At 36.3% G+C, this 22,990-nt stretch overlaps 1 protein-coding gene across 1 annotated transcript in view; it reads right to left on the bottom strand.

The window, feature by feature from the left end:
• The window catches only part of CFAP47 (cilia and flagella associated protein 47), a 343,220-nt gene that overhangs the window by 254,846 nt on the left and 65,384 nt on the right, over positions 1 to 22,990 (bottom strand). Inside the window, exons 28-33 of the mRNA XM_040584179.1 lie at positions 22,630 to 22,758; positions 20,641 to 20,872; positions 19,584 to 19,793; positions 15,427 to 15,520; positions 14,715 to 14,855; positions 6,361 to 6,556 (exon numbers count right to left, since the gene is read on the bottom strand). Coding sequence (XP_040440113.1) covers positions 6,361 to 6,556; positions 14,715 to 14,855; positions 15,427 to 15,520; positions 19,584 to 19,793; positions 20,641 to 20,872; positions 22,630 to 22,758 — 1,002 coding nt within the window. The remainder of the gene's footprint in view (positions 1 to 6,360; positions 6,557 to 14,714; positions 14,856 to 15,426; positions 15,521 to 19,583; positions 19,794 to 20,640; positions 20,873 to 22,629; positions 22,759 to 22,990) is intronic.

Raw genomic sequence — 22,990 nt, 5'->3', positions numbered from 1 at the left:
AATTAAAAAAATACTGTTCTTAATGAAAATCTCTGGTTGATAATTAAAATGAATTAATTTTTCGGTCTTCATAGTCTGAAATAGGTTTTCTCTTCACAAAACACCTGAGGTTGTATTGTATTACTAAACCCACAGCTATACCATACCCAATCTAAAAGCTTATTTACTCCAATTAACACACAAGACGTTGAAATGCCTTGTTTAGCCGAAAGTAGAATAGCTGTCTAGGCCTCTCAAAGTGTATTGTAAGTAAGGAAACAAAATTTCTTTCTAAATATTTATCCAATTATTCCTATTTAGGTCATATAGGTTTTTGAGAGTCAGCAGACAGATATATACACACACATACACACATTTTTATATATAAGCATACAAGTCTACACATATATATATATGTATGCATATATGTATACACACAAATATATGCAGCCCTAAGAGTTACGGGATTTTTTTTTTTTAAAGATCTTACAGTTTTCCAAATGTGAACACTTTGAGTCTTCTCAGTATAGGGCTCCAAGGACTATCCTTGATACTTTTATTTCCTTGAGGCTGTGTAATGCCAGCCGGTATAAAACTGTATAAACCAAATATTTTTATACTACTCTAAAACGTTAAAGTAAACATGGATTTTTGCTTATTTCTCAACTGCACAGGAACTTAAAACTCAGGGAAATATTTTTTTTTCTCTTTTCTATTAACTACAATTCTGATAACATCTTGTGGGGTTTTCTGCTATAGCGAATGAGATATGATGCAGTTCTTAAAGAGGGAATATTCATTTTGACTAAGAAAGGTGAGCAGGACAGAAAAGCCTAGTTATTGGACTTCATATTTACATAATGTGTTTCATTCATATGTTCTGCTGTGCAAATCATGAAATATAACACAAAAATTGTCTAAAACTTTGTTAATTTATATTTCAGCAAATAATTTACAGTATTTATCACTCAAGAACAATGTTATCTCATAATATTTTTTTCGAGTCAGAGTCACAATATCATGATGGCAGTTCATTAGATAGTCACTCCCCCTTCTTTAATTCAGCTTTTTATCAAGTGTGGAAAAAGCAAGATTCGTTCTTTGGGAAGCGTCTGTTTTGCAGCGCTTTTAAATGAAAAAAAAATTACATAAATTACATAAGATGCTTCCCTTCTACCCTTGAAAGATAAAAATATCCTTTAGCTCTTGTTTCAATTGTCTCTAAGAAATATCAAATTGAGAAGCAAGAATCAATGGACTCCATAAATATCTTTCCTAAAAACTGAGGAAAGAAGCAAGAGAGGAGAGGTGATCAAGGAGAAAGGGGAAGAGGAACTAAAAATCATTATAACAATGGAAAGAAAAGGGTGTGGGTTTTAATTCCTATACTACAAACAACCTTAAGTAAAAGGTCTACAGAAACTGTTTTTTAAGAAAACCAAGAATTCTACTTAATTCTCATACAATTTTGTGAAGGTCATATGATCTCACACCAAAATGTCTCCTTCCTCAACCTTTTTACTGCAGATGCCATGCTAAATTGATATCAAAATTAAAAAAAAAAAAATAAAAACAAAACAAAAAGCATTTACAGTGAAGTGAATAAAATGCATCAAAACTAAAAGCTTCTTACTTGAGAGGAAGAATCTTGAGAGATACTACTAAGCCAAACATTGTCAGACAAACCTACATTGGCACTGGATTAGAACTTCTCTTTCCTCACAAGCAGAATTTCTATTCTAAGCAAATTTTCCAGTAAAATTGTCTCCAGAGCTACTCTAGAGACAGCTCTTACATCTCCAACTTAGGTTGACTGTTCAGATATTATTCAACCTACTGGCTGTCAAATTCTCTAATAATTTTATATTAAAGGTAGAATTATCTACTCTTTTCAAGATCTTTCTGGGATAAATTCAAGAAAATCTCTTATTTACCAACACATAATTTATCTTTTTCACCATGGCAAGAATCATAATTAATAAGGAGGAGATATACAGCCTCTTAGGTGGCAATTTAACTCAACACAAAAAAAAATTCTGTTTAGGAAGTACAGGTTTTGAATTATGGCATTGCAATACTGTAGCAACTTCTTAAGTGTTTTTCCTGATTCTTATTTTTTCATACTATTAATAGCAGTCAGTCTTTCAGAAAGAAATGTTGAAAACAAATGTGAAGACAGGGAATGGTAGAAGGCAAACTGAAAATTTATTACACTCAAATAATTCATGCTTCCTCCCCTATCACTACTATTTCTCATATAATGCCTTAAGTGTACACTGAAACTTGTATTTCATGTATAATTAAAAGTTTTGGCAGTATAGGCAAAGTTATATTTTGTAGTTTTACCACATTTGGTCTCAGTTTTCAACATTGTTTTATATTTAAGGTCAATAGGACCTGTTACAATGTTGCCCTCCCAAAACATATGTCAAGCTGCTTTTAAAACATATTGATTTTTCAGTAGCAGTAAATGCAAAAGATATAGAGATAGTAAACTCCATGCTAATGTTCTCTTTAAGCTATTGAGATTTTAATTCATGCAAGAGAAGAGTTCTGATGAATGACACGTTACATTCAACTTTAGAAGGAAGTACTAAAGATGTATGTTTAAAACCTCCCTGCACTGCTGTAGCTTAGGCTCGGCTTACTGTCACATTTCACTTTAAGTAGCTTAGGTATCAAAGGAAAGACTGAGAAATGTGGCCTGGATAGATCTCCATTTCTTTAGTAGGATTGGATCACCCAACAGACTAGCTTGGGCTGAAAGCAACTCCATGGTCAAGACATATTGCTAGTCAGGTCTAATTCTTTATTCAAAGCAGAGTGTTTGGATGACGGTATGTAGGCACATAAATGTTAAGCAAAAAGTGGTGATTGCTTTCTGATCTGGACTTTAGCAAGAATAACAGAACTAATCCTCTATTTAAAATTAGTGATATTAAGCAAATGATAACAACAAAAATACAAAATTGAGGATATTTGGGACTTTCGGCAGGGTTCTATGAACATTTACTATACTTTGATTGATGTTTTTCCTTATGACACTTTTCAGTGTTCCTCTGGAAAAGCTTAATTTAAGGCTAATATGATTAAAAATGTCACAATATCTACATATAAATTTGATTAACCCTTACATCACAAAATTTAAAGGACCAACAGGATATCAAAATATTAAATCTGCTGACATATTCATTCTTCTCCAGTGTATAATCTTAAAAAACAAAATCAGTCTAGTGACTCTTGAGGTTTATTACTGGTAACCAGCCTCCAAGCCAGACTGTATGCCACTGACCATAAGCCTTTGATCCTGGCAGTTCAGCCTAATTTCAGTCCACTTCACTGTCCTCTTATCTAGGCTGTACTTCATCAATTTGTTAATGATGATGTTATGGGAGGCTGTTGAAAGCCTTGCCAAAGTTAAGTTGAACATCCGCTGCTCTCCACCTGTCCACTGAAATAGTCATGTCATTGTGGTCAGTCAAGCATGATTTCCCCTTTGTAAATTCATGCTGACTACTGCCAAACAATTTCTTGTCCTTCGTATGTTTGGAAACAGTTTCCAAGATTATTTACTCCATCACCTTCCCAAGAAACAAGATGAGGGTGACTGGCCTGTAGCTCCCTGGGTCCTCCTCCTTCTGGACAGGAATGACATCTGCTCTTTTCCAAACTTCCCCCTGCTTGTCTGGACCTTTCCAAGATTACTGAGTGTTTCTTTGCAATGACATTGGCCAGCTCCCTCAGCAGTTGGTGCATTGCATCAAGTCCCATGGACTTGTGTTTGTCCAGTGTAAGTGCTCCCTAATCTGATCCTCCTCCAACAAAACTAAGCCTTTCTTGCTCCAGCCTTTCCTATCCATCTTGAGGGTCTGGGATTGTTCAGTGCCAATCTTACCAGTAAAGACCAAGGAAAGAAGGCTTTTCTGTTTTTATGTCCTCTGTCATTAGATTCTCTGCCCATTTAGCAGATATCAACTAATTCTGAGGCAGTAAAAGCAAAAAGTAAGAGGAAAGAGAAGGCTAAAATAGAGGATTCGAAAAGATATTGAGGCAGGTCATCCGTGCAACAGAACAGTATAAGATCATCCATTAAGAACTTTCAAAATGCAGAGGTGTAAGATTAAGACTTTGAATTTCATTAATTTTCAGAATTTTCTCCTTTTTTTTAATCATTGTATCTTTAGCAATGCTCATTTATGTAGTTTTGTGAGAGAAATGGAAGCAAAAGAAAGTGGCACGCTTGTGTAGATACACCAAGCTATTTCTGTGCACCTTCCAGCCAACAGAATATGTAATTCATGAAGCAAAAAAGCTATATACAAGTTGATACAGCAAGGCAGTATCTGTATCTTCCCACACACAAAAAGCATATATGATTTCTGCCTTCTCATTCCAATCTTGCACTTCTCTGAAAGCAGAAGAGTGTAATTAAGTGAAATTGTAAGACAGAACTATAATGCAGATCAATGTCCCCTGGCAATAACCACAAAATTCATCTTCACCTGTGACCCAGAGCCAAATCTGCAATGAGATCTGCACAAATTAATACATTAACCTGAGTTAATACATTCCTGAGTTAACTGTTCTATTAGCGTAATTATTATTTCCTTATAACCCCAATATTGTAATTAAATTTTTATTTTTGTGTGCCAATTTTGGGGATCCTTTAGAACAAAATAATGGGAAAAATCCTACTTTACAATTGCTGGCAACCATATGACAGCTCATTAAAAAAATCGAACTCATTTTAATATTTTAATTTATTGCATACTCTTAGGCAACTAAAATAAGACTTTCAATAACTGGCTCCTTAAAATGCATCATTAGTATATATTCCACTTTACCTGTGACATTGTGGGGGTTTCGATCAGTGGTGTCCACTATATCTGCACTTTATAGTTCAAATTCATTTCTTTAGACATTATAACTCAACTCAAAGTTTAACATTTAAATAAGATGCATTTTGACATTCATATTCTCCCCACTGAGTTCCCACAGGCCAGAACAAAGCTAGCCATGCCTCACCACCCAGGTATTACTAGAGGCTACAATAAAGAGAACAGACAGCAGGGTTGAGGAATATATCCATACATCTATGGCAAGCCACAGCACTGGCCAGGTAGGTAGCCATTCTCCCTGCAAGTTGTCATCTATACACACGGGACTCAAATTTAACATCCAACAGAGGAGAGAGCTTGCAACTGTAAGACAGCTCTACTAAAGCAGATACTAGACACAGATAACGAGAAAATAATATATTGAAAATACACCTACTCACTGTAAGACATGTTACTTTCGCTAGGGAAGCTCCCTGAGCTAATCGTAAGATGAGACCCAGACTGTGAGTTGACAGCTAGAAATTGACTTCTGTTGGATGCAGGGGGTATAGACTGACCTTCCAATCTTATCAGCAGAATTATTCAACAAATTAGAGAATATCTAGTATAATTTACTTCTGTACAGTAAAATGAGAAAAGCAAGGGGATATTCAAAGCATATGCAAGGTAGAGAATATGCCCAAATGAGATTTCTGGAAGGTGATATTCAAATAGATTGTCCATAATTCAGACAGGCCAGAAATCACTCAAGGCAAAAATGACACTCAACAATCTATTCCACATGTGGCTTCTGAGCCATTCTGGATTTCTTCCCTGATCATCGTCATACTGCCCTTTCTTGGTGTTTACCTATCCAAAAATAATGTTTAAAGAGGCAACAAAGCTAGGGTCAAGAAGCAAAAGAGAAGAAATCATACAAGGAAACAGAAGTAATAATTACAACTGGTTGAACAGCTTGATCAGATTTGAATACCATAACTGCCCAGGTCAGTCTTAAACAGAACAGGTCATTTTGTCTAACTATACTCAAGTGATCAAAGACATCAAATTGACCTTGCAAGTAGGACAAGATTTATAATTTGGAACCTTGGTCTCCATTATGGTCCTAAATGGCATTAGAATAAAAGCAAAACAAAATTATCCTAAAAATTCTGAAAAGCTAGCTCTGAAACACACCACTAAGCACAAATACCAACAACTGTGACTATAAACAGGAAAATGAAGAGAAAATGATTACTGTTAGCACTTCCTTCCTGAGAACATTAATGGAAAAAAGTGAGAAGGTCCAACACACTTTATGCTTAGTTAGAAACTACAAGAAGACATAGAACACAGAAGATATTTCATGAACAGTACTAGACAAAAGATGTTGATCTCGGAACTCAGAAACACAAGGAAAGGAAATGCATACAGGTAGGCAATAACTTATCGAAAAAAACAACACTTTCAGTGGCAAGTTATCATGATATGTCTATGAATAGCAATTTTTAAAGTCTACAAAAGGATTATTAGAAGGAGGGTTATAGTAAAATAATTATTTCACCTTTTTGACAATCTTTCCACACAGTTTTTCGATTCTTCTCATAATGTTTATTCAACCAGGTGAGGATGGTTCGTTCATATGGAGAATATATGTTACTGGATAATGGTTCTGATTTTATTCTTGGCATGTTCTGCACACTTTCCAAACTGAACAGATCAGTCATACTATGTGAAGAAACACGTGGAAGAACAAACACCTGAAATTAGAAAACATGTTTTTAATTAAGCACGAACTGTAAAAAGAACAAGTTGAATAATAAAAAAAAAATACTTCAAACACAAATGGTTGTCTAATTTATAAAAGGTTTAAGACATTAAACATTAGCATAAATGTGTAACACACAAGAGAACAGATTTGCTGAGGTTTTAGGGAAGTCCTTTGCTTCCTTAAAATGCAAACTGAAGTTTTCAAATGGTCTTGGAAGTCTGGAGAGGTCCCAGTCAGCTGGAAGCTGGCAAATGTTGTCCCAGTTTTCAAAAAGGGAAAGAAAGAAGACACTGTTAAATACAGTCCTGTCAGTCTCAGTTCAGTGCCTGGCAAAATTATGGAGAAGGTTTTTCTGGGAGTTGTTGAAAAATACTTGAGACACAACAATCCATATCCAGCACAGGTTCATAAAGGGAAAGTCCTGCTTAACCAACTTAATTTCTTTTTTTTTTTTGAGAAGGCACCTATCTAGTTGATCAAGGGAAGCCAGTAGATGTGTGTTTTGGAGATTTTAGCAAAGCTTCTGATACTGTCTCACAGCACACACCTAGACAAGTCCATAATACAATGGGTGAATGGCTGGCTGACGAGTCAGGCTTAAAGAGTCATAGTAAATGGAGTTACATCAGGCTGGCAGCCAGTCACCTTCGGGGTTGTCCAGGGCTCAGTTTCTGTGCCAGTCCTCTTTAGTGTTTGTATAAATGATCTTGACACAGCAATTGAATGTACATTAACTTTGCTGATGATAGTAGATCAGGAGTAGCTCTGTGCTCCCTCAAGGGTAGAGACGCCTTACAGAGATATCTGGATAGACTAGAGACCTGGGCAATCACCAAATGTATGAAATTTAATAAAGAGCCATATTCTGCACCTGGGACAGGGTAATCCCACATATACATAGAAACTGGGGGATGAGAGGCTGAAAAGCAGCCCTAGAGGAAGAAACGTGAGGTTTGGAGTTTCTGGTAAACTGAACATAAGTGAACAGTGTGTCCTGGCAGTCAAAAGGACCAACAGTGTCCTGGGGTGCACCAAGCACAGCACAGCTAGCCAGCTGAGGGAGGCAAATGTCCCTGCTCTACACAGCATTAGTGCAGCCCCACCTCGAGCACTGTGTGCAGTTTTGGGCACCTCAGTACAAGGACATCAAATTATTAGTATGTGTCCAGAGGAGGGTAACAAAGATGGTGAAAGGTCTCAAGGGGAAAACATATGAGGAGCAGCTGAGGTCACTTGTCTTGTTCAGCTTAGAGAAGAGAAGGCTGATGGGCAACCTCATGGCAGTCTACACCTTCCTTAAGGGGGACAGCAGAGGGGGAGGTGCTGATCTGCTCTCTCTGGTGACCAGCTATAGGACACAAGGAAATGGAATGAAGCTGCATCAGGGGAAGTTCAGATTGGATATTAGGAAAAGGTTCTTCACTGAGAGTGTGATCAGTCACTGGAACAGGCTCTCCAGGGAAGCGGTCATGGCACCGAGACTGTCAGAGTTCAAGCAGCATCTGGACAATGCTCTTGGTCATATGGTTTAGTTTTAGGTAGTCCTGTGAGAAGCAGGGAGTTGGACTTGGTGATCCTTATGTGTCCCTTTCAACTTGAGATATTCTATGATTCTAAATATTTTTTGTTTCCAAGTTTTGATGAACTAGATTAAATCACTGGACCCATCTGGATTCCAAGAATTACTGTGTATGTTCTATCCAAAGCACTAATTACTAAACTACTATACTGATCTCCAGTGCAATCTATAGACAACCTTGAAATGGTATTTTTCATGACCACATTGCTCATTTAGGTTCAAATTACATTGACAGTTTTTCCTGAAAAAATAAATGTTATAATGCCTACAATAAAATTCTTGGTACTCAGAAGTCTTTGATTACATCTTGCATGAACACACATTTTAAAAATTATATATAAACATGTCTTTAAAATAGATAAGAAATATAAAGAAGTAAAAAATCTACATATCTTTGATTAATTGTTTTTCCCAATTGAAATGATTACACAGAAAGAAGTATTTGGAGGAGGAACACAGAACCTGATTTTCAGGATGATGATGAAGTCAAAAGCTTTGGTTCCATCCACCATCGTCAGAGGTCTCAGACCTGACCACCTTGACCAAAGACTAAGATTAATAAGGACCATGGCCATAAAAGCCAGGTATAATGCACAAGTTCCAGTGTCATATATTCATAGATAATTTAGGATGAGTTTCTTAAGGACTAACTGGAGGAGGAAAAGAAGAAGACAGAAAGACTGACAGAAAGACACTGTCATGGTTTAACCCTGGCTGGTAATTAAGTGCCATGTCGCTGCTCACTAACTCCCCCCTCACCCAGAAGGATGGGGAGGAGAATCAGAAAGGAATGTAAAACTCAAGGGCTGAGATAAGAACAATTTAAAGATTAAAATAAAATAAAAATGAAAGAGCAATAATAATAATAATAACAGTTACCATGAAAAGGAGGGAGAAGCGGAGAGGAATGAAATGCAAAGGGAAGGGAGAAAAGACAACAAGTGATGCACAATACAGTTCCTCACTACCTGCTGACTGATGTCCAGCCAGTCCCTGAGCAATGACTGGCCGCCCCAGCCAACCTTTCCCCCAGAGTTTATACACTGAGCACAATGTCCCATGGTATGGAATGCCCCTTTGGCTAGTTCAGATCAGCTGTCCTGGCTGTGTCTCCTCCCAATTTCTTGTGCCACTCCAGCCCTGTCACTGGCAAGGCCTGAGAAACTGAAAAGTCCTTGACTCAGTATAAACATCACCCAGCAACAACCAAAACCATCATTGTGTTATCAACACTGTTCTCACACCAAAGCCGAAACACAGCACTGCAACAAGAACGAATAAAGAAAACTAACTCTATCCCAGTTGAAACTAGGATGGATAGACAGACAGGAAGACAGACAAGTGTATCTTTGTGACTGATAAACTTTCCATTTTTTTCTCCATTATTTCTACCCTTTCTTCAGAATAAACTCAATTTTCCATTTCTCTGCTTCCATTCTGGATTTATGTATATGCTGTTTCCTCTGGAACTTTTGCATCAATAGAAGTTTTTATAACAAATAAGTGGACCATAATATATCAGGTATGGACATGAAAGAAGTATGGAATGACATTTCAGTTCATAAAGAATAATACTAAGTATCGCTAATAAAAGCATTTTATTTCTAAAATAAAATTGGAGAACATAACATCTTTGGTCAATAGATAAATTCTTTTAACATTTTCTGAAATTTGCAGCATGCTATGTGAGAAATGATTCTGTTTCATCTTATCTTGCTTGAAATCAGGCTATCATAATCACAAAAAGGCTTCTCTCTACTTCCATTTTAATGAAAATGCTTTTCAGATATGGAACATTCTCTTAACTTCAGAATATTTCAACACTAGCCCAAATAAATATCTTTTATATAAACCAATCTTGCTGTCTTGACAGTTCATATCCTGTTTTTCTTTATTGTCCCAATGCTTTCCTTTAAAAATTTAATAATATAAATTAAGAAACCATGTTTAGCAGCAGTCATGGTCACCCTTATCAAAAATGGGTTTGAACAAAAGGGTATGGAAGAGAGAACGGGACTTTGAATGTTAAAGTGACTAGTTCCAATGAAAAGTCATGTTATCTTAAGAGTTCTCCTTGTGCTCTATTATATTGAATTGAATGCCATGTTAGCCAAACCGCATGAGGCTACAGCAAAAAAGTAAAGCAGGAACATATAATTCCTAAGACATTAGCAGGAGAGACAAAGAAGATGAATGTAATGTTATAAGACAGTAAAAATGTACTATTACAGGATAGAAAGATGAAGGGACAATGAATGAGAAGCTGAAACATGTTTCTCATGCATGAAATAATTAGAATGATGAAGAGCACATCTTCACAATAGGTTTAAGCTGATCTAAACCTGAACTCTTTCATATCCTCATATCCCCCATGTTCTGTCCCATTCCTCTGTCGACACTAATGGTCAGAGAGATGAAAGATCTATTTGGAAGCGACACCCTACTCCAGTAGTTCTATCATAAGGGAAAGGGAATTAAAATGCAGCCAGGAAAACCTGGTTTTCCCCACCATCTAAAACATCCTTTCAGTAGTAGCCCGCACCTGCATTAGTATAAATTCATGATGGTGCTTTGCTCTCAGACATTGGAAAGGCTACAAAGTTTATTTTAAAAGATTGCATTTGACTTGCACACATGGAAGAAAATGGTAAAAAGGATTAAAACATTTAGAGAAAATTTGAGGCACCAGCAAAGCCAAACGATTGCCACCTGAAAAGCAGTATTTAATCATATCAGCCTTTTTAGAAGATTAAAAAAGGTCACAGATTTAAATAAGCACTTACTACACAACTTCAAGTCATTTTCCACATCCTATCTTATGTTTCACTTTAAATTTTAGGCCTTTCAAATCAAGGAGGTTTCCTTCATGAGAATATAACCAATAAACCTCCAACTTTCTCCCCACATCTTCTCATCTTCCTAACCACAGACATCTCGGGTAAACCATTTTGCTACACCACAATAAACAACTGCACATCCATGCATACGAAAAATAAAAGAAAAATAACACCCACAAACTTTTTCCTCTAAGCCAAAAATTCAATGAAGACATTTGTATTCCCCACAATGACCTTATTTCTTCCTTCTAATAAAGAACAGTTTAGTATCAAAGTACCAGCTGCTTGACTTCATCTCATATAATCTTATCTTTGAAGAAGCAATTTAATCACAGCTAGGGTTTGGTTGTTGTTAACAGTCTAGCCACTCTCTAATAATGTTAAGAAAATATGGAGAGAAAATATTTTGCTATAGATTAATTAGGTAATGTTTTCTTATTACCTAATCATACTAAATAAATCACAGCATTTATTTGAATGTTATATACAAATATTATTTCATAATTGGTTTTATTTATTAATTAAAAAAAAAATCTCATCAGACCCCATTCCTAACAATACAAAACATAAATAAAGTTAATGATACACTACAGAAATGATTACATTAAAAATTCATTTTTTATTTTTGGTTTGAAGATGTCTTTAAACCGTTACTGTAAGAAGTACTAGAAATTTTCTTAAGTGCCAAATTGCAATTATTAATACTTTGATCAAAACTGAAGTTAACTTCTCTTTTACCTAGACATCAATAATATCTTTTCAAAACAACAACAGTAACCAAGGTAGGTTGACCTTGGCTAGCTCTCAGGTGCCCACCAAGCTGCACCATCACTCCCCCTCCTCAACTGGACAGCAGGACAAAAATACAACAAAAGGCTTATTGGTTGGGATAAGGACAGGGCGATCACTCACCAAATACCATCATGGGCAAAACAAACTCAGCTTGGCGAAATTAATTAAATTTATTGCCAATCTAAACCAAAGTAGGATAAAGAAAAACTAAAATAAAATCTTAAAAATCTTCCCCCCCCCCCCCCCCCCCCCCCCCCCGCCCCTTCACTCCCAATTTCCTCTACATCTTCCTCCCCAGTAGTGCTGGGGAACTGGGAACAGGGGTTCAGTCAGTTCATTACACATTGTCTCTACCGCTCCTTCCTCCTCATGCTCTTCCCCTGCTCCAGTGTGGGGTCCCTGCCATGGGACACAGTTCACAAACTTCTCCAACGCGGGTCCTTCCCATTGCTGCAGTTCTTCATGAACTGCTCCAGCATGGGTCACTTCCATGGGGTGCAGTCCTTCAGGACAGACTGCTCCAGCCTGGGCCACCCAGGGGGCACAAGCCCTGCCAGCAAACCTGCTCCAGCGCAGGCTTCTCTCTCCACAGGGCCACAGGTCCTGCCAGGAGCCTGCTCCAATGCAGGCTCTCCATGGTGTCACAGGTTCTTTCAGCCACATCTACCTGCCCTAGTATGGGGACCTCCATCGGCTGCATGGTAATAACTTCCTTCACTATGGGCTTCACTGCAGGAGCGGGCTGGAAACTAGGACCATGCGTGGCTATCAGTTAGCTGACAATTAGTGGGGGACGGATGGCGCCAAGGATGGCGCCAAGGAAAGGTAACACCTTGCGGTTAATTGATGGCAGTTAACCACCAATTAGGGATTGCCTAGTATGCAAGGCTTAGCTTCAAGAACCAATCTGTTTAAAACGCGCAGCTTCTGAAAGTGTATAAAACCTCGTGCTTCTGTACAATAAATTGACATTTGCTTGCATCAAGCTGCGTCCCGTCTCTTCATTCACCGCACTTCACTATGGGCTGACAGGGAATCTCTGCTCTGGCAGCTGAAGCACCTCCTTCTCTTCCTTCTTCACTGACCTTGGTGCCTACAGAGCTGTTTCTCTCACATACTCTCATTCCTCTCTCCAGCTGCTGTTGTGGAGCAGTTTTTTCCCTTTCTTAAACAGAAGGTTTAAGAAAGCACCTTATTGCAGAGGTGCTATCACCACCACTGAGTGGCTCAGCCTTGGCCAGTGGCGGGTCCATCTTGAAGCCAGCTGGCAGTGGCTCCATCAGACATAGAGGCATCTACTCACAGAAGCCACCCCTGTAGCCCCTCAGCTACCAAAACCTTAGCACATAAACCCAATATAATACCTGATTGAATCAAGCTATTTCAAGTTACCTATTTTTTAGAGTTTCATCTCTTCAAGAAAAAACAAAATATTAAAACTAAACCAAATCAAAACTATACACAGGCATACTATTAATTCTGGGGGGTTTCTGCTCTGTGCTAGTCTGTCCCGTAGCTATAATTCAGCAAATTTAAAGAATAGCAAAGTGACTTGCTTTCTGGCCACTATGATTGCATTTTTCTACATCCATGTTCCCATGTATCCTTAGGGTCATCTGTCTCAGCCCACATATATATACTGTTTGTTGTCAGTTCCTCTCAGCTATTTTTCTTGATTTATTTTAGATCAGCTCTACACCTCTGCTACATACCTTCTTTAACACATTTTTTGTCATTCCTTATTATGCTTTTTCAGTAAGTAAACACATAATCACAGAATAGTTGAGGTTGGAATGCACCTCTGGAGATTCTCTAGCCAAACCTCCTGTTCAAAGCAGAATCGGCTATAGTGGGCTGCGAAGATCATGTTCATTTATGTTCTGGATATCTCCAAGGGTGGAAAATCCACAACCCCTCTGGGCAACCTGTCCCAGCATGTGACCACCCTCACAGTAAAAACGTTTCTTATCTTTAAATGGGATTTCCTGTATTTCATTTTGTGCCTACTGCCCCTCACCATGTTACTGGGCACTACAAGAGGAGTCTGGCACTATCTTCTTTACACCCTCCCATCAGCTATTTACATATATTGATAAGATCCCCCCTTGAACCTTCTCTTTTCCTGGCTGAACAGTATCACCTCTCTCAGTCTCTCCCTGTATGACAGATGGTCCAGTCTCCTAAAATCATCTTTGGGACCCTTGAACTGGAGTCACACTCCAGTATGTTCATGTCTGTCTTGTACTGGGAAGCCCAGATAATATTTATATTTTTCATTTATTTTTCACTCCTTTGAATAGGAATAAGTAAATATTTATCTTCAGGTATACAAATGTTACTGATCATTCATGAGCACATTAGATTTACTTTGGAAAATATGATTTTTATCTAACATAAGTAAAAATAAAACCGAATAAAATTTGAGAAGTCCACACTGATCAAGTTCATTATATCTTAGAAGGCACAGGTATTACAAAAAGTGTTTAGCTGTTTAAAAATTCCATTCTAATCTAAGATAATAAATGCCATGATTATTGATGTGTCTAGTTAACTAACTATTTCTAGCCTAACGTATTTTGAGCCAGGGTAAAAAAAACGCATGGCAGATTTTCTTTATTTGTAATAAAATTCCTATAATGTTATAATAATATCTATAATAATTTCTATTACATTTAATTCTACAAAATGCAGACTGTTCCAGCATAGCATTTCCTTTTTCTGAAACATATTAACACACTGCTAAAGTTTCAGAACTAAGAAAATGAAAATGTTACCACTCTTTTTTTTTTTCTTCTCTATTAGGGGGAAATAAAATACTTAAAAAGTATTCAGTTTTAAAGACCTATTTGAAAAAAAAACACTTGAATATCACAGATCTCATCCAAAATAAAGATTTTTGCATCAGTTCTATCACAATTTCAGTAGTATCTATAATTTACCTTGTATATCTGCAGTAGCACATCTGTCCAAGCTCGTTTGCTCATTTTCTCAAATACGCTGTCCTCCAGAATGAATAGATTCTTATCGCTAACTATGCCTGAGTTTTTTGCATCTCTCTTTTTCAACTCAGCCGAGTGACCCTTCAGATAAAGGAATGGAATTTATTTTCAATATTCACTTCAGCAGTTTGGATAGGAAATTCACAAGAGAACAATAATGAATTGATGACATAAATGACTGATAGCATCTACTATAGTGCAGCAGTGATCAGTTTTAGAACCATTTACAGTATGCTGTTATCTCAGGAATAAGAAGCACAATACAAAATGGAGAAGTTGAAAGCAGCAATCAGGACAGAGGCAATACAATAGATTTTTTTAAAAAAACTGGTATAATCAGTAGAAAGCAGTAAAATTAATTCTATTTTGACAAAGCATATCTGTTGGAAATTAATCGCAGGTATCAACAGTATCAGAAGGAATGAATGGAATAGAAAAATCAGGAGGGTGTAAATGTCGGTGTCAGCTTAAATTTCTGTTCAGTTTCATGCATGTGCTTAGATTCATGCAATCCAAAACAGTCACCACTGTAGGAACACTCATGGTCCACAGAGGGCTTCCATTAGTCTTCAAAGGATTGATGCTAACAATGTAGTCTTTGTTAAAAAAAGAACAAAAAATAAAACAAAACTAACAAAAAAACCAAATCTACCTTCAGTAAAGTTTGCACTTCAAGCCATTTCTTATAATCATCAGGTTCAAGCAGGAATTCTGGCATAACATGAGGAAGATATGCTCCTTGGCTTCTGAAATCATAAAGCAGGAAAAGTTAATAGATAAACCAGACAATTCTTTTTAAGAGCAGTCCAAGTTTTTCAACTTGCTTAACCTATGTGTAAGTTTTTCTGACTACACTTTGGACTAATGATCCAGTTCTATTAATTGCTTCAGATAGCTTCTATTTATAAAGTTCATATTTAATTCTTATGCCTACAACTAAATGCAAAAAGGACATTCAACTCTAGACAGACTGGCTTCTTTATGAGAATTGCACCTCCATAAAGGATTTATTATAGCACAAAGCATCAAAACATATAATACCCATTTCCATGTGAAATCCAAAGGACCAGTGTTACCTAACATTAGTGGAATTAAAATTTTATAAGACCTTTATCCCTCTGTAGGCCTGATATTGGAAGTCTTAGGGGTGTAAACAGAGGTATTTCAAAACTCTGTTAATTGTTAAACTGACCTGCCATCTGTTCTCAAGTGACTAACAAATGCAATAGGAATAGTAATTGCAGTAACAAAAGGCAACCTCATTAGACTGAATACCAAAAAAAGCTAATTTCCAAGTGAAAAAATACTATAATACAAATTACACTTCTGGAAAGAAAAGAAAATAACAAACAATTCTTAATTATATTTTTCTCAGGGGAGCAGAAAATTTTCCTGACTTTTAGGTCAGAAAGATTATCCTAGCATATTTAGATGTACATTGTTCTCTGTGTTTTTAACGTGGCTAATGTGAATAATAATTAGATGAGCTTTTCTTGTTATATAATCATCTCTCATTCAAATGAAGTAATCATATTTTTCCTGTACTATACAGTCCAAATTCAATTTACCTTGTACAATAAAAGTCATACATCACAGTTTGAAATTAGGATCACAACAATTTATTTCTCTTTCCACAGAATTTTATTTTACTAGTAACAGCAAATTTTTTTCCATACTTTACATAGTGACATTACCTTCTCAGATTATTGAAATTTCATGTTTCATACAATTATCTGGTATGTTTTTTAAAACACAAATTTTTTAATCAATAACCCAAAATATTATCAAGTCAGTAGTCTGGTTCTAAAACTCACCATGTCTGAAATTCCCATTTTCCATTAAGTCACAGACTCTGTCCCATAAAATCCCTGAAAAACCTTCAATTCTTCCCAAATGATAAAAGAAGGAAGCTATACTACATTCATCTTTTCAGGTGTCCTGTCTTTCTATCACTGTTTTTACTTGGTATATGTGTGGGAATAAGTGTAATCTACAATTTTGACCCTCAAAAAATAACCCATTAGAAAAAAAAGGAAATATTCTAGGTGATCTTAAAATGCACAAGTAGGAAAAATATATTCATAAATCAGGAAAAATGAAGAAACCTGATAGGATTCACACAAACTAGAAGAGGCAGAAACTAACAGGATGTGGTAATGTTAAGCACATACTAAGCACCAACTTAATCATCTAGCATAAATACATATAAACACAGGAGTCCAGTTAGAACTGCTTTTCCGTGGCAACCTGTATCATTTTTCTGGGATTGTTATGGATTGCTGCTTCATTTCCAATCATCAATGATCAGTCATCAATAGGCTGCTGCTTGACCAATTGGCTGCTGCTCCAATTCTGTTCTATGTCAGCAAGTTAATAGACAAAACTCAGTAAGACTGAAGGCTTTTATTAAAATATAGCTATTAAATAGCTTTCCACATTGCCCAAGAAACTACCATAGAAGCACCTAAGTATTTCTTTCCAACTGCTGCTATGCTTAGCAAAAGGGGCTGGGATCCACTTACTCTAGAACTCATAATTAAAGTAGGCAACCAACATCATGTATGTTAGTTTGAAGATGTCTAGATTCTCTGGAAAATCTCCATGGAAAGACTGGACAGAAAAGCCATGAGGCTCCACCAGGAGAAACTTTTGACCCTATCTAGGAGTGCTGCAACAGTATCCCATGAAAACTCTAAGGAAACTTCTGTGAATTAATATTTTAATGGAAACTCCTGAACAGACTTTGTTTGGGGTAACTTCAAGCATAAGGTATGCAAAAGGACAGAAGCCTGACTGCCTCCTTGCCAGAAGCTGCCAGAATATAAACAAAATCAGGTATATTTCAGAAGACCTTTCTGGTAATTACAGCCTTAATGTAGGTAGCTAATGATGTTCTTTTGTTTCTTCACCTATATCCTGAAGAAAAACTTCTACTTGTGTTGCTCATTTTCAGTGTTATGAATAAATGTTTTCATTTGCAGTTTACAGTAAACAAACCTGAGATAAGTAAGGTATAGAGACATCCTCTCTCTCTCTCCCAGGTGCAATAACTCAGTAAACTGGTTCATATTAAAAAGTATACTCCCAGCTTCACAGCATACACACTACTATATCCCAAATCAAAGAGTGCTCAGAATTTACCCTGTCTGCCCAAGCCAACTGACACAGATTGAAGCAAAGGTTTCCCAGAGCTGGCAATGACCAACAAGGGTTTCTGGTATACTCAGAGATATTGGGTGGCATGCTCAAACTTGGAGGATGATTGATGGTAGGTATTACTGTCACCCATTGAGAAATAATGTTGTTTTAGTTCCTTTATACAGACCTCATCCATCAAATAATGTGTTACAGAAAAGATATTAATTTGAAGCTAGACAGAAGAAATACCAGTCCTAAAAGACCAAAATTAGAGTTTGTATTAATATGAGTTAGGGCTATAAAATCCCATACTGAAGGGTGAAAGGGTCTGAAAGGCACATCAGCTCCACCCTTGAAAAGTAGTTAGACACTTGGATATCTCTTGATAGGAACTGAGCAGAATCAATGGAGCTGTCTAGACAAGGATTAATGAAATTTAACTGTTAACAAGGGTAACAGGGTTCAAAAGAGGAAGCATGTCTTGAAGTTACTCTTGACTGCTCTCCTAGGAGTTGCACAGTATATTAGCTTAACATTAGACCTAAAGACAGTGGCAAGAAATTATTTTCCTTGGATTGGATCCAAAGAATTTTTTTTAAATCTCTGACCTCAGAAAACCATCAATATACTGATTAGATAAATAAGACAATCTCTTGAATCTACTTTAGGCAATCATTCAGCATCATTTCATCATATCAGTGTTCAGTTTTGGGCTCCTCACTACAAGACAGACATTGAGGTGCTAGCGTGCATCCAAAGAGCAATGAAACTGGTGAAGTGTCTGGAGAACTAGTTTTACAAGGAGTGGCTGAGGAAGTGGGGTGGTTTAGTGTGAAGAAGAGGAGGATCAAAAGAGACCTTATTGTTCTCTACAACTACCTGAAAGGAGGTTTTAGTGTGGTGGATATCGGCCTCTTCTCCCAGATAACAAATGAGAGGATAAGAGGAAGCAGCCTCAAGTTGCACCAGGGGAGGTTTAGACTGGGTATTAAGAAAAATTTCTTCACTGAAAGGGTTATCTATCAAGCATCGGAACAGGCTGCCCAGGGAAGTGGTTGAGTCACACAGTCCCTGGAGGTATTTAAAAGACATGTAGATGTGGTGCTTAGGGACATGGCTTTTTAGTGGACTTGGCAGTGTTAGGTTTACAGTTGGACTTGATAATCCAGTCTCAATGACAAGATAAGGTTATCAATGAAAGAAGCTAACAGCTAAATCTGTTCAACAGCAGAAGCAGTACTTCCATTTCTTGGCATATAATTAATATGAAAGATTAACAGATTACAAAGTCAGTCTACAAAATTTTTGCTAAAGCCAGTAATTACAGGACAAAGAGCATCAGTGGAACAGTAAAATCATTAATGACAAACCTGATCTGACAATCTACTGAGTCTGCCTAAGAAATGAGGTTGGGAGTCATCTTTTTTCATAAGGAAGCAGAGTTCCTGCGTAATTCCTGTGTTGGATGTAACGCTACCAAAGGACACCCAAACTAGTGTAAATTATAGATGATAACCTTGATAAGAATTATTTAAAGTTTACAATATGTAAATCTTACATTACAAAAGATACAGTATATTGTATACAGTTGGAATTTTGTTTGAACTATGTTAATTTAAAAAGTGGAAAGAAAAGATACATGCATGCATATTTTACCCTTTATGTACTTACTTAAGGAAAGAAAGCAATGTAGAATGCTGCCAGTGGAGCTTTAACATTCGTTCAACTGGATCAAGAGGCAATGACTGGCTTGATGTAATGCCCGGTAACAACTGTCCACTCAGATGGAATAACATGTCATAAAGAGTCTTGGTACCTTTGCCAAGGCTTTGTTTTAAAACCTTTTCACGCGAAGAGGTCATCTCGGCTTTACACACAGCACTAAGGCAGAAAAAGCTTCTATTATAATTTTAAACACACAAAGTGAGCTAACATTATATATCTATATCTATATATATATATCATAGTGATAAATTTAATAAACCATGAAGTAAAAGCAGCAACAAGAAGGTTGAAAAGTATAGCACTTCTTCCTTTTTACAGAACTTTTGTAATAACATAAGAATTTTGAATTGCATGGAATATTTAATAAGTATACATGAAATATTTCATAAATAAATTTGTGCTTGTCACTGCTTTCTGCCAAAAATAACTTTGATTTCTATCATGTTTACAAGATGTCTATGTGTTTGTGTCCCAGGAGTCTGGCTTCTTCATTATTTAGTAGCAAGCTAGATAAGATCAGCTAAGGGATGCCACTAAGACTGATATATTTACAGAGTGTTAGCAAGACTGTTGATTATGAAATTGGCTTTCCTATCTGTTTCTTGAACTTTAGAGTATGTGGAGGAAAAACAAACAAACAAAAAGATACATTGTTAGAACACCTATTTATGCCACCAAAGAAGGGACAATTGCAAGAACTCTGTTCATTCTGGGAGGAGAATTAATTTCAGTTAACATGGTGACATACAGCGGTTTGAACAGCATATTTAACATATGCTGCATTAGGATATACCAGAATATCAGTTGGAAATGTATTTTTTTAAAATGAAAAATAATACCTGAATGACATTTATCATAAACAGCACATGGATGTTACAACTTTAACATAGAACTCTGTATTAGTACATATTTATATTCCTCAAATCATATCCAAAACACTTTAGTATATATGTTAATATTTTATTAGGTAGACATAAGTTAGCTCTAAGCAGAGATGAATTACCGTCTTAGTGAATGTGGTATTGAAACAGGATTTTGTCCCTTAGACCAACCAAAGAGAGTGAACCAATTCTCAATAGCAGTTAGGGCTTTCTGAAAGAAGATGTACTCCTTTTTATCCTCATCGGGAAAAAATGATAATTCAAATTTATTTTCTCTCCCATCACTTTGACTGTTAGCTTCACTCTCTTCACTTATCTTTTCATCGCTCTCACTTTCAAAAGTAGTATCCGACTCTGAATAATAAACACCAAAAAAAAAACAGAATGATTTCTTATTTCCCTGATTTTGTCTAGCACAAAACCAATTATCTTTTACCTGTTTTTTTTTTTTTACATACAGTTGTTTTCAGAAAAACTGTCAGACAGCAAAACTGTCAGACAGCAAATGATCAACTTTTTTTATGAGCAATAAGTTGAATGAGTACACATCTTAGGAATAGAACAAATTATATTCTTGGAATCTAATTTCACTTAAAGAAATAATTATTATCCAGAAAAAAATATTCTCAGAAAAAATAAACTCAGGCATGGCTACAAAACCACAGACAGCAATCTCAAAGAAACAGTCTTACATACACCTCCAGTACGTATAGCTTTACCAGCTAGTCAATGCTAGCTCCCCACCCCAATCACAAAGTGTGGCACAGTGACTGACTGTTGTTCAAACAGTTTATCAGGTATTGTATAGGTATAACCAAGCCTTCAGCCCAATCTATAATCCACTGGACTTTTCTCTCCTCTTTTAGGCTTTCTCTCTCCTAAATTCTGACCTGGTCAAAGTTGAGATTACATATTTTAACAACTACTAGTGGTTAACAACATCAACAACAATATTATTGCATAAAAGATAACTAAGAAAACAAGCAATAATTATCTTCATAGCACAAAACTTAAATTATTCCATCCTTGAAGGTGTATTTTAATACCACTGTTACAGTTTTAATGTTTTATTAAGTGGAGCAAAAATAAAATTAATACCTTAGTGAATTTGAAAAAAACTTGTTAGGATTTAAGAAGAAAAAACAATGCCATCTGGAGAAAAGAGACTTGTCCTTATAAGATCATCATGCAGTCAGATCTGAGTTTGTGCAGTTTTGCTGGCTGACAAGATAACTTTTCCAATCTTGTCACTGCCACCATTGCCAGAGGTGCTTTTTCAGATCCAAAACCATATAACATCATGCCATTAAAAATGAATCATGTAAAAATGAATCATTGTACTTAATCTGTTTAACTACCCGTGTTTGTCTTGGCAACACCTTTAGACAATGATCACACAAACGTTAAGTGGATCTGCAAGAGTGGATTCCTAACAGTGATGAAACAGCAGCAGTAACTTCTGCTGTTCTAACATCCTTGTTAGATAAACCAGCCCCTGAAAGAAGTGTCAACAGCCTCAGCTCCTAGTCACCTGACAACCTTACAGAACATCTATTACTCTTAGTTCATATGGAATAGCACCCTAACTGAGCCCCACTGACAATGGTTGTTTTTATAGTGTACTTCATAAATGTAATAAAAATGTTGAAGCCTAACCTAAGCATACAACTAGACCTTTGCAGAATATAGCATATTTACAGAGTGTCTATGGTAGATTAGTTCATGACTATAGAAATAATGACCATCCTGGCAACTAATCTTAGTTTTGTTCAGTAGTTGTTTTTCTACTGGCTCCTCCACAGACATGTTATTGCAAATGAGACTTTGACATTTTTTGGTTGGGTTTCTTTTTTTGTTTGTTTTTAAATAGTTTGCCTGATTTCTCTTCCATTTAGTCGGGTAAAACAAAGGAGAGGGTTTTTTCTGTTTCTGTACTCTAAGCCAGGTTTTCCACAGTGTTACAGGAGAAAACAGCCTCTTCAATATTCATTGACTATATGTGCACAAGCATTTCAGGCAAAGCTTACAAATGTGGAAAATATCTTTAAAGCAGTAAGCTGAAAAGCAGTTTTAAGAGCTCAATGTATTTCAAAAAAACAGCTAGAATATACCTGATTGAGAATCTTCATAGGTTGAGTCAGAGGTTGCACCAAAGGAACTTGAAGAAAAACTATGGGAAAGTGATTGTGGAGTATAACATGGATGCAGAACAACTTCTCCACTACTGCTGTCTTTACTGTCTATAAAACAAGATTAAAAGCTGCAGCTGAGAAAACATATTTTATTGTCTGTGCTCTAACAGTTTATAAACAGATATCTGCTTCTATATTTTTCTTTTTTGTGATTCAGTTAATCAAGTACAGTTTCCATTTGACTCATGATGAAAATCACACTTTGGTCATTAGATCAGAGACAAAAAAACATTACCTGCATGTTTTTTTCCATTAATGTTTGAATTATTGTTCCATTTAA

This window comes from Falco naumanni, chromosome 2 (assembly GCF_017639655.2).
Source record: "Falco naumanni isolate bFalNau1 chromosome 2, bFalNau1.pat, whole genome shotgun sequence".
NCBI classification, from domain to species: Eukaryota; Metazoa; Chordata; class Aves; order Falconiformes; family Falconidae; genus Falco; species Falco naumanni.
This window is presented reverse-complemented; position numbering and strand designations above follow the sequence as displayed.